This window comes from Notothenia coriiceps, unplaced genomic scaffold, assembly GCF_000735185.1.
Source record: "Notothenia coriiceps isolate Sejong01 unplaced genomic scaffold, NC01 NC01_scaffold00028799, whole genome shotgun sequence".
NCBI classification, from domain to species: domain Eukaryota; kingdom Metazoa; phylum Chordata; class Actinopteri; order Perciformes; family Nototheniidae; genus Notothenia; species Notothenia coriiceps.
The window spans coordinates 630,309-647,562 of record NW_011361500.1 but is presented as its reverse complement, the minus strand read 5'-3'; the positions used below and the strand labels follow the sequence as shown (position 1 = coordinate 647,562).

Sequence of the window (17,254 nt, the reverse complement as noted above, 5' to 3'; positions counted from 1 at the left end):
AACAACTTCACGGCGTATACTGCCACCCGAAGTACCCCGAACTCATTTTAGTTCCAGATTTTTTTTGGTGTGAACGTGACATTTCGGAACTATATCGGAACTAAAGTGGGAAAAGTACTGTGGTGTGAAAGCGCCTATTGGGAGAATAAGCCCTGCTGGGTGAGCTTTTTATATTTCTAAAATTAGTCTGATATGTGATGGACAATTAGTAAAATGGCCGTCTGAATTTCCTGTCTCTTGCTTTGATGTCTTTCCAGTTTTCTTGGTAACAGTTTCCTGAAATTGACTGATTGTTTTTGTAAATTAAAAAGCAAAATACCCCCAAAAATTGGAAGATTGGCAGATTAAATATACTTGGGATTTTGACTGTTGGATTAAACATTTTTGGAATAAAGGAAATAATGAAATGGATTCTACTTGGCTAGATACTGCATCACTGTTTGTTCTTCCGGAGTATTTTCATCCCTCAGTCTTTAATCAATTTGGACGATGACAACTTCCTTTTGTTATGAAGATAAATATACGATGCGATTGTGTTCCAATTATGAAGCCGGCAGAGGACATTCTGTATTGACAACAACAAAAGATGAACTAGCCAAAAAAAAAAAACCACGTGTCTGCAGCAATCTGTGCATCAATTAGTGTGAGAGCATGTTTAATAGAGGCTTAGTGTTTTTGTGCATCTGTGTGTGTCTGCACACATATGTGTCAACACACATTCCTGCTGAGCACAACCAGCGAAGCATCGCAATCCCAGCTGTTTTGGGATTGGAAAACAATTACGTCAGTTTTCTCTCTTAATCTCCCACAACTCAACTCAAGGTCAGCTGTCAGTTTTGTTGAATGCTTAATTAGTCTTTGGGAAACATCTTGATTGTGCTTAGAACCTGGGGCTCACTTCTCTTCAACACAGTTGTTTCGTTTTTCACAGAAAACTGTCCTATCATGTCCTATCATGTCATTACAAATTGAAATTAAGTTTTTGCAAGCTATGTACGCCATTTGTTAAATAACTTAAGTCATTATAAAGAAGAATGTGTAACTTAGCTTTTTCCAGATTCCCAAATGTAAGGTTTTGTATCAATATTCATTTAATATTTGGAGGTGTGGGACTCTAAAACACCAAGAAAGCAATTTGAATAAATCATCTTTGGTGCTTAAAGAAACTGTAACAGGCATATTTTTAATTAGTAGTTAGAAATATGCTTCAGTTCTATTTGTTTTGAAAGCAAGTAGCATGAATCTTGGTCAAAACACCAATATGAAAGGTCCCTCCCTGTGCAAATCGATGCGCTCATGCTCCCCTACCATGATTTGTATACAAAAGAAATCCAACAATTGGCATAAATGTTGCTTTGAGTTACAAAAACGTTGGCTATAGTGGCTGTTGGCATGTGCATGGATGCTAACAGGACAGTGTAATCAAGGAGACAGACGTCGGCCGTTGTTATGCAAGTGAGATGCCGCCGAGAGAGGCTTGGACTCCTTCCCAGGTTCCATCTCGTCGTGGCGGGTCAAGTGACACGGGGCGCTCTCACTGTGAAGTGCTTTTAGTTTTTCTCATGTGCATGTCCCTCATTACTGACAGGACCTAATGTACCTGCCCATCTGTCCACGATTTGAGTATAAAAAGGTGTAACTGTGATTGTTACTATTACAGCTGTGGAAGGTAATGAAGGCATCATTCGGCACATTATTAGAGTGACAAAAGCCAAGCCTCGCTACCCTTTGCTAATGGACCCCGGCCATTATTTGCGGAGTAAATCCTCCTTACCATGTTCATTTCCCTTTTCTTCCTGTCCTTTCACTCCTCATTTCTGTTACCTTTCATCTTCTCTCACTCTAAACCCCCCTCTCATTTTCCCTAATTCCCGTCGCCTATTTTCACCGCCGTTCTTGTTCCACCTCATGCTCATTTTCGCTTTCTCATTACACCTCCAACTGCCCTCCTTCTCCTTCTCTGCCTTGACTCATGATCGCTCTTTTCTCCCGCAGTCCCAGTGAAGCAGAGAGAGAGAGATGTCGATGAAGAAGATTTTCCTGGTCTTCGTCGCCATCAGCACCATCAGTCTCCTGCTGCACCATGGGGGCCACTTGAGCTGGTGAGTGATCGAAACACGCCCTCACATATGCAAACGCTCACATTATATACCCTCTATCTCTCTGTAAGTTCAGACGGTGCTAATTACCATGAAGATGTCTGTCTTTTCAAGGCAAATTAATAGCAGGACTGTCTTATTATAATTCTCAGATATGGAGGGTTTGAGTGCAGATGCACTGCCACAGTGGTCGAGGGACCAATTATAAAAGTAGTGAGATCACAGATCTCTGACAGCCCCTTTGTACCCTTTTCAACTTAACGTGTTGCTAATAAAATCATTTTCACATTGCCATCTTTGGAGTCTCTGTTATTGCTCTGCCCTTAGTCTCTATACTTTTCACACATTGTTTCCACACCTTTTAAATATCCCACACTTTAGTTCTGTGTTCAGGGAATACTAGTGTGAGAGTTTTCAGTGTGCATGCACCCAATATGGACGCGTGATTGGGCTTTTGTGTGTTGTCAGATTCAGCTCTTTTCCTATGGTAAAATTGTATCATGAATATTCATCCTGATTAGAATTTGGCTACACTGGGACTCCTAAAACATATTTTTGTTGTTGTTACCCCACTATATTGGGAATAAGAAGATGCAAAGGATGAAGTTTTATGTCAGGCCCTTAAGTGACTTTTCAAGATCACTTGCAGATGCGGATATTTTCCTTAGAGTATAGGACTAAGATCATTATCATAATGACATACTCTTGGGAAATATTGAATAGGTAAAGAACGCGTGCAGTACAAACAATTCCAACATACCTCATAATTATTCTTTCTCTTAGTTTCTGATACCACGTTTCTATTTTCAGCATATGCACTGAATATTACTAGATTACAGTCACCTTAGTCCCTTGTGCTAACACTCTATGGCCTGTTGCATTGAAGCCTCAAATAAATGAATACACTCTCTTTTTCTGTCTCTAGGACCATGGGAGCCTTCCACATCGGTTGTCCTGCCCTTCGTTCCCACCCTGCCCCAGGCCTTAAACCAAAGCACACCAATGTGGTCTTCCTCAAGACCCACAAAACGGCCAGCACCACCATGCAGAACCTGCTTTTCCGCTTCGCAGAGCGCAACAACCTCACGGCGGCGCTGCCCGTGCAGGCCTGCAGCCACCAGTTCTGCTACCCGCGCTCCTTCACCTCCCACTTTGTCCACCCGCACACGCTACCGCCGAACATCATCACCAGCCATATGCGCTTCAACAAGGCTGAGCTGCAGCGGCTGATGCCCAATGACACAATCTATATCACGATCCTGAGAGAGCCGGGATCCATGTTCGAGTCTTTGTTCAGTTACTACAACCAGTACTGTCAGAGCTTCAAGAGGGTTCCCAACGGATCCCTTGAGGCTTTCTTGGAGGAGCCCTGGAAATACTACCGAGCAGATGAGAAGGACTCCATGTACGCACGCAACACCTTGACCTTCGACTTGGGCGGAGACAAGGACCGCTCAGCGAAAGATGAGGCGTATGCACGGGGCTTTGTGGCAGAGGTGGACAGAGTCTTCTCCCTGGTGATGATTGCTGAGTACTTTGACGAGTCGCTGGTTCTCCTACGACATCTCCTCTCTTGGGATCTGGATGATATTCTGTATGTTAAACTCAACATGCGGACGCCAAGCTCAAAGCGGAGCCTGACGCTGGGCCTTCCTTCAAAGATCCGTGCCTGGAACTCCTTAGATGCACGTCTGTACGACCACTTCAACGCCTCATTGTGGCGCCAACTATCGGCTCTGGGTCCAGCTTGTGTGGCGAGGGAGGTGCGACTCCTCCGGCGGGCTCAGGAGAGCTTAATGAGAAGCTGCTTCGGAGGGCGCATGCCGCTTCTCCGATCGGCAGCACAGATCAAAAACAAGGATCTCCGCCCTTGGCAGCCTAGTGGGAAAGTTGACATTGTTGGCTACGACCTCCCGGTAAATCTCAGCCGTGGGTTCTCGAGTCAAGCCCAGGAGCTTTGCCTCAAGCTCATCATGCCAGAGGTCCAGTACACACGGGTGCTTCTACGTTCCCAATCACTGCGCTACCGTCGAGACTACCAACTCCGGCCTCAGCAGCAGACACATCCCATCCAGCAGCCCATACGCACAGTCCTGCCTCGGCATCCTCAAGTGCAACGCAGTCAACCTCCCCCCGCGGCCCCAGGCCCTGCATCAGGGACTGGGGCCACCTCCACCTCAAAGCCCGCTGCAGGAACTCAAGGCCGGACCACAAAGATAGGGCCTCGATCGGCACAGACCGAGGCCTCGCAGACTGAAAAATAGAGACTGGAATATAGTGCCCAAAAGGCTGCATTGTCCTCCCCATCCTGAAGCTTGAGACAATGGGACCTGGTTGGTGGGGTTGTTGAAAAAAGTCTGGGTTGCTCTTGAGTCAATGTCTCTCTTGTCCCGTACAGACAGAGTTTGGGATAAAAATAACTGAGGAACATCAGAGGAAAAGGGGGTTAGATATATCTGGACTTGAACTTGAATATGTGCTCTCTCTGGTCTGTGAAACAGTCTTAGGACTTGAGGGCAGGAGGAATCTACTAAAGGACCTGGCTCACTTGCACGCCAAGTTTTTTAGGTGAAAGTGGTTATTTGAAGCAAAATCTGTTATGTGCGACTGGGACTCAATAGGGAAGTGGCGATATCGGGGCCTATTGTGAGGCACAGAGTAGGCGTTGTGTGTATCACACTGGTAAAGCATCATGTTACTTGCTTTCATTCCTTGCTCTCTCCTCCTAACATATGCCACTTAAAGTCCTTGAGAGAGCCATAATGACATAAAGGGATTTGCTGTCAGGCGTCCAAAGAGCCTTTTAAGAGGCCAGACAGCCATTGAGATCAGCTCCAACCGTTAATACAACAGCACAATCAACAACTCTTCTTCTTCTCTTACAAACTTTAGACGCTAAGGCAAAGGAGGGAGGGGAGTTAAAAAGCCAGATAGATAGATAAAAAGGGAGAGATTACAGAAGATATGCGTGAAGACTGGATCCATTACAGAGACTGAACGAACTGTCTCTTCGGCCTTTGACCTCATAGGCTCCCTCTACGCATCCTCCCCATCCTCCCATCCCTGCTGCTACCCTCTGGTTGGGCAGAACCTCCAGAGAGTTGCGCAAACATATTTTGTTTTTCTCCTTCTTTGATTGAAGTCTCCCACGGAACTCCAGCTGCGATCACATCATAGAGACTATCTAGGTTTCTGGATGTGGGGGTTTTGTTTTTAATCTTGGCCGTTATTGCAATAAGATCTCTGTGCCTACGCCACGTACGAAAGGCATGGATTTAATAACATACCAGCAACCCCGCACAGCACAAGCAAAAACAACTGGACAGGACAAAGACTTGAAGCCTGTGGGTCGCAGTGTTTGAATATTTAATCGTCCCCTCTCATGGCCTTCCTATGGCATATGTTCTTGGGTTACACGGCTGTACATTTTCATTTAGAATACAAGGACCAAAGTCATTGTGAACTCGGGAAAGCATTGATGTAGGGTGTTTAAAGCCTCTTAAGGCTGGTGGGCCGGCTGGTTTGGCTGTGATCTTCAAATGTCATCACTTATCTCAGATTTGATCCGTTTTTAATCCATTCTGCTCATATTTAATGTGTCATTCAATTTATTTTACTCCTCATGTGGTCACACTGCTAAGTAACTGGGAAAGATGTCTGTGCGTATTTTCTGTGAGTGTGTGTGTGTAAGACAAGAAGCAGCTTTCTCTGCTTCATGTTGTATTTTGTTCCCAAGGCCAGCCAATTTGGCATGGCAACAAAAGGAAACCATTTGTGTGACATGTATGACAACTATGTGTTATTTATTATCGGGACTGAAAGAGTCCCATTACTGTATTTTTAACTGTTACGAGTCACTGGATAAAAAACCTCTGTTTGTCGGTCTTTTCCCTTCAGGCAGCTGAGGTGGAACAAGGCATGTGGCAATGATATAAAATATTCATTCTATATATGTTTTACAAAATGCAAAACTACAGAGACCACTCCCGGAAAACCACACATTGAAACAGGAGTTGTCGCTTTAAAATGAATCTTTCACTCAGCAGTGCTTAAGTGCTCAACCACACACCATTTCTGTGGTTTGGGTGTGTCGTCCTGTAGGTTATAATAATGAAAAACACAAACCACTGCTGCTCTGACAGGAATAAAAAATGGAGCGGTTGGAAAACAAACCGGAGTCGAGGATAAACAGTTTTATGAAGTGGCTGTGAATATTTAAATTCAAAGTGGGCTTATCTGAACTTACTGTGGAACCTCAGCTCTGAGAGCACGAGATGCACAGCAGTCTTTTTTATTTATTTACCGGTTTATGAAATGTGTTCATATATGTGTAATAGGTACATACACTGCAAATACTCACTTTAAAGGTGTTTTTTCACGTCTCTGTGTCAACAAACGCTGGAAAGCTGCTGGAAATCTTTAAAAACGGGACACAAATATGTGCTTTCATTATTTTTATTTTTGTATGCAGCTGTGAAATGTGGTTTTGAGGAGCTGTTACTTTAACAATAATAAGGCTTTTTGGGGACAATATTCTGCCGGGGATGATTGCACATTTAATTCCATGCTGAGTATTTCCAGGGGCAGACAGTGTATTAAGGATTAACAAAAGAACCGGTGTTGTAATAGTTGGGAGGATTTTGGGATTAATTCATTGTTTATTTTGGCTTTTTAATGGATTTGGTGGCAATTGAAGTACTCATAATATCTAAAACCACCAGCCTTATAAAATCCGTTTGGTGATGATAATTATCAACTATATTTGAATTAGCTTGATTTAAAGCTGCTACATGTAATAGAAAAATAATTGGGTTCGAGTAAAACTCCTGAATTGCTTCAACTTTATGTAAAATAACAAGAAAACACAGAATGAATGTGTTTCTCTGTCGACCATTAAGCATTGTGCATTTGTGCAATAATAAATAAATGGATAAGACGTTATGGCTTGCATAAATACAGTCCTCATGTACTGTATAAAATTATGAAATGTTTTATTTAGATTAAACTATTTTCACAGTTTTACAGGCAGCTTTTATTATAATAGCAATATTTCAAAACGCCACTTTTTACCACAATGTTTTTTATTTTCAAACAGGGCAAAGGCAGCTGTGATGTTCGGGTATCAATTATAAGAATAATGAAAATGTTGTTGGAGTTACATTTTGTTGGATTATTTCACGATGTTACAGATTTTGTCTGTATTTCTTCCTATCATTTATTATATAATGTCTTGTATTCTCATTTGATATGGTACGATTTGGGTAGAAAATGTGATCCTAAGGTTGTGTTCAGGTACTTTCTGGCAGTCATTTGTAGAAAAATAATGGCAAATAAACTGTACGATCTCAATGTGTATTTGAAAACACATTTCCTTCTGTGTCTGACTGGGAGCCAGCTGAAAAATATGTTTTTATTTCGCCTGAAATGTTCCATCTCTCCGTGGCCGTGAGTCTCTCTAAGTGCTGTCTTGATTGTACGAGTTGTTCGCCCGGCTGTTCTTATTCTTGTGGGAGAGTTTCAGTAATGGTCATGCTGTCGTGTCTCAAGTGTTGCTATAATTCTTCTTTGAGGATCTGTGAAAAAAAGTGCTCTCAAATCTCATCCTCTTCACATTTACCACCTCTGCTTCGACATTACAACGTTTTTTTTTCCTTTTACTGGAAAAATAAACTTCTTTCATGTATTGCGGGATCAATATTTTGAGCCTCTATGTTGCAGGAAAGTAAAAGAGAAACCGTTAATACTTGATGATTCTTGGACCGTATTTTTTCTCCATTGCCTCTTTGATCTGCTCATCCTTTATTTCCATCCTCTGTTTATGGGCTCATCTGTGAACTGTGAAGAATGAGGTAGATCTTGATCTCATTTTGGTGATTGATTTGAAGAGGTGGGGGACTGGGCTCTGAACAAAATGGCTAAAGACAATCAGAGCTAGGGGCCCCAAATCTTATGTAATGGTGGAAGGTGAACGTGACGAATAAAGTTTGAATGATTTCAATTCCTCTGCGAGTGGACATGTTCTTGTCTCTGTCATTTCAATGCAGATTTATTCAGATGTGCACTGACTTGAATTATTCTGAATATTAGAGCAATACACACACACACACAAACACACACACAAATGCTCTTCATCAGCAGCGATACATAACACACAGTGACACTAGCTCAATTAGGATTCTGATTCTTAGTGTTTTTTATTTCCCAGAAGACCAAAATCAGACTTTTCAGGCTGCAATCAGTCGTTGAAAATGACCTCCATCTAGCACGCCTGCCTAAATGAATGAACAAATTGCTTCTCTGAGGGACATAACAAAATGCAAACTAGTGTGTTTGATATGACTGTGATTGAAGCAATCATGATGCTGTGCCCCCTCTGCTTGTGTTATTATGGCCTGCTGTTGCCATGGTGGCACATACGGTTATGCGGCCCTCTGACCGATGTTTTCTTTGAAACCTTTGCAGCCGCCTCTTTTTGCTTTTGTCTTTCATTTAATTATGTAGACCCTCCAGAAAAACGCGATTCTGCGATCGCAGAATTTACCGCATAATCAGCAAAATGGCGCATATTTTTAAAAGGCCGCATATTTATCAAAAGGCCGCATAATCCCCGCATTTTTCCACACAAAGTTGAGAAGAAAAAAAAGTTAACTCGTCTTGACGTGACGTCATCAGCTCGCGCATCACAGAATGTAAACAACACTGTATAGAGCTCATTTACCAACGAACATTTCTACTAAAGACCGGGCAAAAAGTGGGGGGAAACTATTCTGCACCCCGTGCAACTGTGTGTTGCAGCATAAGAGAAAATCGACGGTGGCGACCCACTTTGATTCATTCAAACATTCGAAAATGCTTTCTGGTGCTGCGGACAAGAAAGCCATTCAACTCACGTTCACCGAGGGATCAACCTCCAAAACCCTTTCGAGGGCTACAAGAAACGAAGTGAGTAGCCTACAAGATTGAAGCTGGTCAGATAACGAACGAGTAAATGAAAACAGAATGAGGCGGAGAAGTGTGTGTGTGTGTGTGGTGTGGGGGGGGTGGTGGTGTGTGTGTGAGATTAAAATAGCCCAATTGCTTTTACAATAAATAAACATTGAATGTGTTTAATTGAATAGTAAAGGGGTTTAACGTTAGTGGCAGGTTGTGTGTGAGAGAGAATAAATAAGACAGCCCAATATTTTAATTTTTTTTTATTCTTTTCCCCCGCATATTTAGCATATTTCGCAACTTTCCGCATATTTCCTAACTTCCCGCAATTTCACCGCATAAAATCACATAAAACTCCGCATGTTTAATCGCATAAACAAGGATTTTAGCCCGCATAATCAAGGAATTTAGCCCGCATAATTAAGGATTTTTGCCCGCGTTTTTCTGGAGGGTCTAATTATGGATCTAATTGTGAGCATGATCATAGTGGTGCTTTACAGATACATTCCAGGTAGCAATCACGTTATTTATTATAAGTGATTAGTTATTGACTTTTTAGCCTTGCTAGTGCCCCTTAGCGGAAATGTAGATTTGTCATTCTTCCACATATTTGTTACAAATATTGGCTGGATTGCCTTTAAAATGTATAGAGATGTCAATTTCCCCCCCCCAGAATGAATTGAAATCAATTTCATTTCCTCTAGCGCCACTAGCTTTTATGCTAATTAGCACGTTAGCATGCTGACTAGCTCAACTGAGGTGGTGAACAACACTCACTATTATCCCAAGACTTTTTACGTTTGCGACCCTGGTCAAAGTTTGTAAGCAGTTTAAGAGAAAATACCTGAAGAAGTACTGACGTTCCGGTTGCAACCCAGTCTCATGGCATGGTTGTTTTGTGGGATGGACACTTGCAAGTGGCCGTCCATCCTGCGTTACATGAATACAGCATTAAAGTGAAAGTAAAGCCTACCGCTGCAGAAAACAGCTAACTAAATTGTCAGAGAGAATAATGGGGTGGGCATTAGAATAGCAACTCACTCTGGATATCAGGCTACATGCACTCACAATTTGCCATTTGACTCCCTAATAACACAAACAAATCCCCAGCTGTGCACTCACGCATTACATCTCTTGTTAATGCATAAATAGGCTTTTACAGCTGAACATAAGGGCATCTCAGGCAAAAACAAACAAATCCCCCCGCAATGCAAAACCAACCAGACCTCAAACACCAACAATGCAACAAACAAACCACTGCAGTGCATTTCATTAATTCCATAAACACGTATTTATATATAGGATTATTCATTCTCAAATGCACAAGTGCAACGCGGGGTAAATTGCCATATTAGCTCAAGTGCTTTGCCTTGATTGCACTATGATTGGGCCTGTCAAGCACACTTTCATCTTTGAGGAGGAAATTCCTTCAAAGCATTTATGTGTTCCAGCTCTGTAAGTCCCCTTGTTGATACCGCAGAAATAATCACGGTATAGGGGTTACATGTTTACAATTTAACACCAATTCTTAGACCTCTTTTGATTGAGCAAACAGGATTAGAGAAATACACTTTCACAACGAGTTATGCAGATGGTCATTACATTACATGTCATTTGTTAGACGCTATTATCCAAAGCGACTTACACACATNTTAAAGTTCAGGGTAATCAACTGTTAAAAACATACTGTTCAAATTGTTTTTCTCCAATAAATTGATGTTTTCAAAGTAAATGGATAATCGTTTTTAATATTATTAAAAACGATTATCCATTTACTTTGAAAACATCAATTTATTGGAGAAAAACAATTTGAACAGTATGTTTTTAACAGTTGATTACCCTGAACTTTAAGTATAATTCAGCTGAAAAACAAAACAAAAAAAAATATTTGAAAAAAAAAAAAAAAGTAATAAGAATAAAAAAATAATCGTTTTATTTCGATTACGTTGTTTTCGTAATCGTTGCAAGCCATAATCGTAGTTGCGATTAAAATACGATTAATTGAGTGATCTGTGTATTGTCTTCTAACAGTCTCATAAAATATGAAGTGATACTTACAGGCTAGTTAAGACATTTTTGAATAGCAGTTTAAGGTCTTTGTGGGGAAAACTTCTGAAGCAATGGAGACAGGACTCAGAGAGACACGATGGAGAGCTGGAGCTTTGATGGCAAACACTGACGGTTTATTTGGAGCTTCGGCCGGAGAACTCAGAAGACATGTCACGGGCCACGGTTTGACCACGGTTGAGATGCCACAATCAATTCTGAAGAAGCCTCTTGCTGCTCTTTCCTGCCCTGTTTTTGCAGGGGCTGATTCTGTGACGTAACTTTAATGCAAATTAGCTGCAGCTGACCACGCCCCCCTGCAGGAGAGGGGAGCTTGCTTTGAGATCAGCTGTTAAGCTGTCAGAAAAGGGGGAGGAAAAGAGATCTCCGTCCTCCGTGTTTTATTCTTATATGATTATATAGAGTCGTTATTCATTTGTTTTAAAGCTTAATAAATAACAAAGAAGACCTTTGACCGGGACTTTTCTAATTTTGCCCGGAAGATTTAAACATTAACGGACATGTTGACCGGCGGAAAAAAATCTAACTGAAACTCTGCCGGAGAGAATTACAGTGCTTGCCTCGACGGGGAGGGATTGCATTGAATTACAGCAGCAGGAGGCGCAAACGCTTGCCTCGGGGAGGGAGAAAAAGAGCCACAGCGGAGAATAAACAGAAGGGCAACCATGGCAACCATGGCAACCATGTGCGGGAAGTCTTCTTCGCTGCTTTTGTGGCAGACTACAGCGCCAGTTACAGGCCTGGCATATGTACTACAGCGTCTCCAGCGCTTTCGAGGGGCAATGGCCGGCCGTGGCCCAACCTCTCATTCCCCTGATAGGTGGAGAGTTGGCCATATAGGCGGAGCTCCTCGTTCCTGACGTCAGAGAATTTTGAAATCTGGATCAGTCTGTATCAGATCCGTTGCAGCCCCGTTTTTAGAGATTTGGGTATGGAGGAAAAGAGAGAGGGTTGTGTTTTCTGACACTTGGTGAGTTCCCTGACACACCGGGGACACATATTCATGTATAAAAGACGTACAAAAGTGCATTTTGCATGATAGGTCCCCTTTAAGGGAGATAACGGCTGCTCAAGGTTGGGCATCTGCGTCAGAGGGCGAAAGGTAAACATGAATACAGAATTATTCCCTGACAGTCTTATTATGCTTCAAAATTACAAGGTAATACGACTAAAGTGTTTCTTGCAAATGTATAATGCAATGAATTAATTAGATGCTGCGTCTTAACCAGGGAAAAAACGAGTGGTCCAGGAAAAAGAGTGTACACCACGATATGAATTTTGTAGCAACGGTCCTACTTTTTGTCGTGTATAAAAAAGCGACAGTGATAAGGACAGTTTACGACTTAGAGGTCGGCACTCGATAGCAGCTGCATCGGTAGAATCAGACAGAAGAAGACTTTGTAGGAGCCCTGAGCCGAAAAACATCACAGCTTCGGCCTCCTTCTCTTATTGCTCTCTCCCCACTGTCTCCCTCCAGTCCTCATTACTTTAATCTGAACCTCCCCTCCCTCACTGACTCCCCCTCCGCGCCACTGGGCTTTTCCTCCTCCATCTTCCAACCCTTTATCTTTACAGTAAAGGTAGTCTCTGGCCAGTGTCCCCAAGGTGCTTTTTTAAGCATCTGCCCCACCCTCTTCCTGGACCTGTCAGAGACGAAGAAATCGAGTGAACGTCTGTGCTCGAACATGTATGGAAATGTGCGTGTGCTCTTTCTCCGTGCATGTGTGCAGGAGTGTGCTTGAGAGTGTGTCTGGATCATTACTTGCCTGCAGGGTAGACTCCCTGCAGACCCCCAGACACAGGCTTTATCTCAACCCTAAATGACCCCCCAGAGAGAGAGGATGAGAGAGCGGCGGGGATGGATAGAACGAAGGGAGGAAAACAGGGTGAGTGAAGGACAGGGTGAGAGGGGGACAACGGGAAATAGAGAGGGAGCAAGATGAGATTTGACTAAAGACAAGCAGAGAACAAGAGAACATGGAGAGATGAAATTAAAGAGTCCTCAGAATGATTGAGCCTTGTACTTGTGTTCTTATTGATGAAAGCCTTTTAGATAATTTCTTACTGGCAAGTGCTTTAAGCCAAATCCACGGAGATAACAAGAGGCAGAGACAGAAAACATCAGCGAGACAATGTTCCCATTGACAAGCACATTTTTTGTTCTTTCCCTTTGCATTCAAGCGCTCTCCATGCAATCTACAGCTTAACACGCACATTGGGATGTGTTTTGCCTCAATGACATTTTTGTAATAATGCCTGAATGATTACAAAGGCTAAGGTGGAGGGAAACATAGTCCCTGCCCTAAATAAAAACATCAGAGTTTATTTATTTCAGTCAGACAACTCACGTGTTTCTTTAACATGTTTATTAGAAGCAGCATATAGTTGAGTTTGGCGTCTAGGCTCGGGCCTCATCACTCCACAGATATACATAGCACGATGAGTGATGATTAAATAACTAACCTCCGAGCCTACGGGTGGAAGCTGGGGTGGTGGGGGGGCAGGCGAGCAGCAGCTACGTAGAAGTAGCTGCACAATAGCAGCAGCAAGCAATGCATAGAGAGATATCTGGCAGGTTAAATAGAGCGGCATATCAAGGAGAGTCTGTTTGGTTGGTTGTAGAGTGGCAAGGGGCGTTATGTATGAATGCAGCATAAGTGCTCGAGTTGACTGCCTGAACTAGCTCGCAGGCTTCGCCCCATTCATCAAAAGTGGATGTCGAATGGTCAAACAGCTCTGTTAAACCCCTCTAACTTCATGCTAACATGTGCTTATAACCAAAAATACAAAATACTCTGAGGCTGATGGGAATCCTTCAAATTTGAATTCTTGAGTTACAGTCAAAAACAAGTTTGAGGGAACACAGTGACCTAAACCTTTGACCAGAGAATCTACCCATCATTCTTAAATACAAGAGGATGTTTCTGCCAAAATAGAAGACATTCCCTTAAGGCACTCTTGAGACATGGCTATTAGGAGAATGGTTTAAAAGGCATGAAACCAAAAATATCAACCTCATGTTGGTATGGATGGAAACGTCAGGGGATCACCAAGTGTTGGTTATCTTCTGGGGGAAATGAATACATACACAAACTTCCTGGCAATCCAATCAAATAGTTTCCAAGATGTTTCAGTATGAACACCACATGTCATTCTCAAATTGGTATAGGGGAAATTACAGCAAAGTCAGAAGGTTTATCCTCTGGGGACCATGATTATTGTTACAAAGTGTCATCCGATAATCAGAACTACGCTAACCTTTGCAGTGCCTGAACCTAATTTGTTGTTTGGGAAATATTGAAGGTTTTTGGACGAGAAAATCAATTCCGTATTGAAGTACCTTAATAGTTTGTAAACAACAGAAGCGACCACTTACATTTTTCTCCCGGCATCTGCCATAACATGAACAATCAACCGGATTGTACTTATTGTAGCAGGCCTCTATACTTTGTCACTCATGCGGGCGACAACAGAACGCCTCAATCGCCGCTGAAAATTGAAAAAGCAATTTGGATTATTACTACTCCATACAACTCAAAAGGCTTCTGTTGTTTTGAGGAGCAATGTGTGTGTGTGTGTGTGTGTGTGTGTGTGTGTGTGTGTGTGTGTGTGTGTGTGTGTGTGTGTGTGTGTGTGTGTGTATATAAAGTCGTTCCTACTACAGAAACGTAGTTGTAGGTTTTTCTCAAAGCCCCCTGTGCCGCTGTTCTCCGCTTAATCTCGGCGCCAATTACTAGCACAGAGCCGAGGGAGCTGAGCCATCCAGCAGGTTGGTTTGGACCGTAGCCTATATTGTGTTTTTTATTGGATGACAGTTTATTCTGCTGCGTTTTCGATGGAAGCCTGTTTGCGCCACAGAAAAAAAAAATCCTGTAAGTCATTATATTGACTTAATATCTCATTATATTGACTTAGTTATCTCATTATATTGACTTGACTCTGCAGTGTCCGTAGGCTTAGTTTAATATTGTGTGATTCCTCCAAAACCACTAAAACGTCCTTATTTGTGAATCTGCTAAAAGTCTAAAGTAGTCTTCAATTATTGTATCCATTAGTTCAGCTAAGTGTGTCCCACACACTTGCTATTGTTGCTTTGGTATAAAGGGATGAAAGCTAATTTAAAAATTGCTCTTATATGATAGTAAGTCATTATAATGAGATAGCTAAGTCAATATAATGAGATAACTAAGTCAATATAATGAGATAGCTAAGTCAATATAATGAGATAACTAAGTCATTATAATGAGATAGCTAAGTCATTATAATGAGATAGTAAGTCATTATAATGAGATATAAGTCATTATAATGAGATAGTAAGTCATTATAATGAGATAGCTAAATCATTATAATGAGATAGCTAAGTCATTATAATGATTTACAGGATTTTTTTTTTTTTTTTCCTGTGGCGCAAACAGGCTTCCATAGTATGATGATATAATGTTTGACATTATTGATATTGGAAAAGAGATTTTTTTTCCATGTCATTCATGTGTTTTTCTTATCAGAAAGTGAAGTTATTTATTTGTAAGCTTGTCATTTTTCCCTCAATGGCCTTTGTGTCCTGGCATGTGGCCTTTGTGCCCTAAACAAATGTGTGACACCAAAGGCCAAAATGGCCTTGCCCCTAAAATGACGAAATTCCAAGCCTGAGACACAGTTTCGTGAGAGAGAAAAAAAAGCACGAGGGGGCTGCCAAGCTTAACAGGAAAGAAAGCAGAGGGGAAAAAGGATAACATCAGATATTGGTTCTGTCACCATCAATGACTGTTAGAGGCTATTCTGGTAATAATACAGTACAGTGACACACAGATGCACTGTTTGACAAATGCCATTCATAATTTAACCTAAGAAGATTGCATTAATGTTTTGTTAACTCGCAATATGACCTGGTAGAGCCACAAATCATCGACGTATACCACAGCATCACTGCATATCATAGCAGGTTCAACATATCCCTGCATACCTATTCATATTATAGCATACAGCATATAACAGCATGTCAGGTGGTCTATTTGAAGGAGCAGGTGTACAGTTGCTCCTCAGCTTCTGCGGTTTCAAAGAGCTTTGCTTCTGCTCTGTGTCTGCAGCCTGGAGGCCCTTTGTTTCTTGCTGGATTTCCATTTGGGAGATTATGTGCAATGCATGTTACTTTTCAGGTAGCAAGGTGCCATTCTGTATTTCTGAATTTCATCAGACAACTCGCATTTTTACCCTAACCCTAACAGCAGCATACAGTTTGAGTTTCACGTCTATCAAATCTATTCTATATATTTGCTATATAGAATATTGAGGAGTGATGAATAACCTTCCCCTGGAGACGACAGGTGGATGCTGGGTTGGAGGGGGGGCAGGAAGCAGCAGTGGTGCAAAAGCAGGGGTCTAAGGCATGTAACGTGTATATGTGTCATTGTTCTGCTTGAATTAGCTTGCATGCTTTGCTCCATTAAGGGTAGAGAAGAATAAACTGTATTTCATTTTGTTTTCCATTTGTAATAAACATATACGTACCTGGTAGCCTACAGTGCACACCTTCTATTATATTTCTGACCTGAAAGCATTTATGTATATCATTTATGTATCTATCGTTTTATTTATTTTACTTTTTGAGATGTATTCAAGGTGCTAAAAATCAATGCTGCATGAAACTTTATTATCATTTCAGCTCTAAGCTATGCATGCCACCTTATCTCATGGGGTGTGCAGTTATAACAATGTGTACACTCCGCAGTGGAGTAGGGGCCCATAATGATTTAGGGTGAAGCAAAGGTCACATTTCCTCTGCTATTAATCCTGTTTCACTGACATATTTCCTTGAACAATGCCGATGATTGGTCAGGAGCGAGACAGATGGCTTGATCTGATGAATTATTACTTTTATTTTGTCTTCACTGAGATCAGTGCACCTGCAGAGTTCCACCACACCATCAAGGGACCAGATAGGTGCAGGTGGACTTTTCTAACAAGAGATGTTATCCATGGTAGAGTGTTTTAAAGAAAATACTACATACATATTATATATTATATTATATTATACACATTTTCATAAAAGCTGTCAAGGTAAAAATAACTTAGAAACAAACTTGAAACAACTGTACTTGACACTAACATCTATATACAGTATAGGTGTTACAGAGTCACTGGGATAGAGAGACTGCAGG

The 17,254-nt window shown here is 41.7% G+C and overlaps 1 protein-coding gene across 1 annotated transcript; it reads left to right on the top strand.

Annotated features, from left to right (window-relative positions):
• The first annotated feature begins 1,999 nt into the window (after window positions 1-1,999).
• Window positions 2,000-8,079, top strand: gal3st3 (galactose-3-O-sulfotransferase 3). Its single transcript, XM_010786110.1, has 2 exons — window positions 2,000-2,102; window positions 3,025-8,079. The coding sequence occupies exons 1-2, from the start codon at window positions 2,020-2,022 to the stop codon at window positions 4,361-4,363; spliced, it is 1,422 nt and encodes a 473-aa protein (XP_010784412.1). The 5' UTR covers window positions 2,000-2,019; the 3' UTR covers window positions 4,364-8,079.
• Window positions 8,080-17,254: the final 9,175 nt, after the last annotated feature.

Excerpts from the sequence above, each read along its gene's own strand:
- gal3st3 (XM_010786110.1), top strand. The coding sequence starts at position 2,020 with ATGTCGATGAAGAAGATTTTCCTGGTCTTCGTCGCCATCAGCACCATC. Across the intron at positions 2,103-3,024 it reads CATGGGGGCCACTTGAGCTG|GACCATGGGAGCCTTCCACA; the intron begins GTGAGTGATCGA and ends TTCTGTCTCTAG.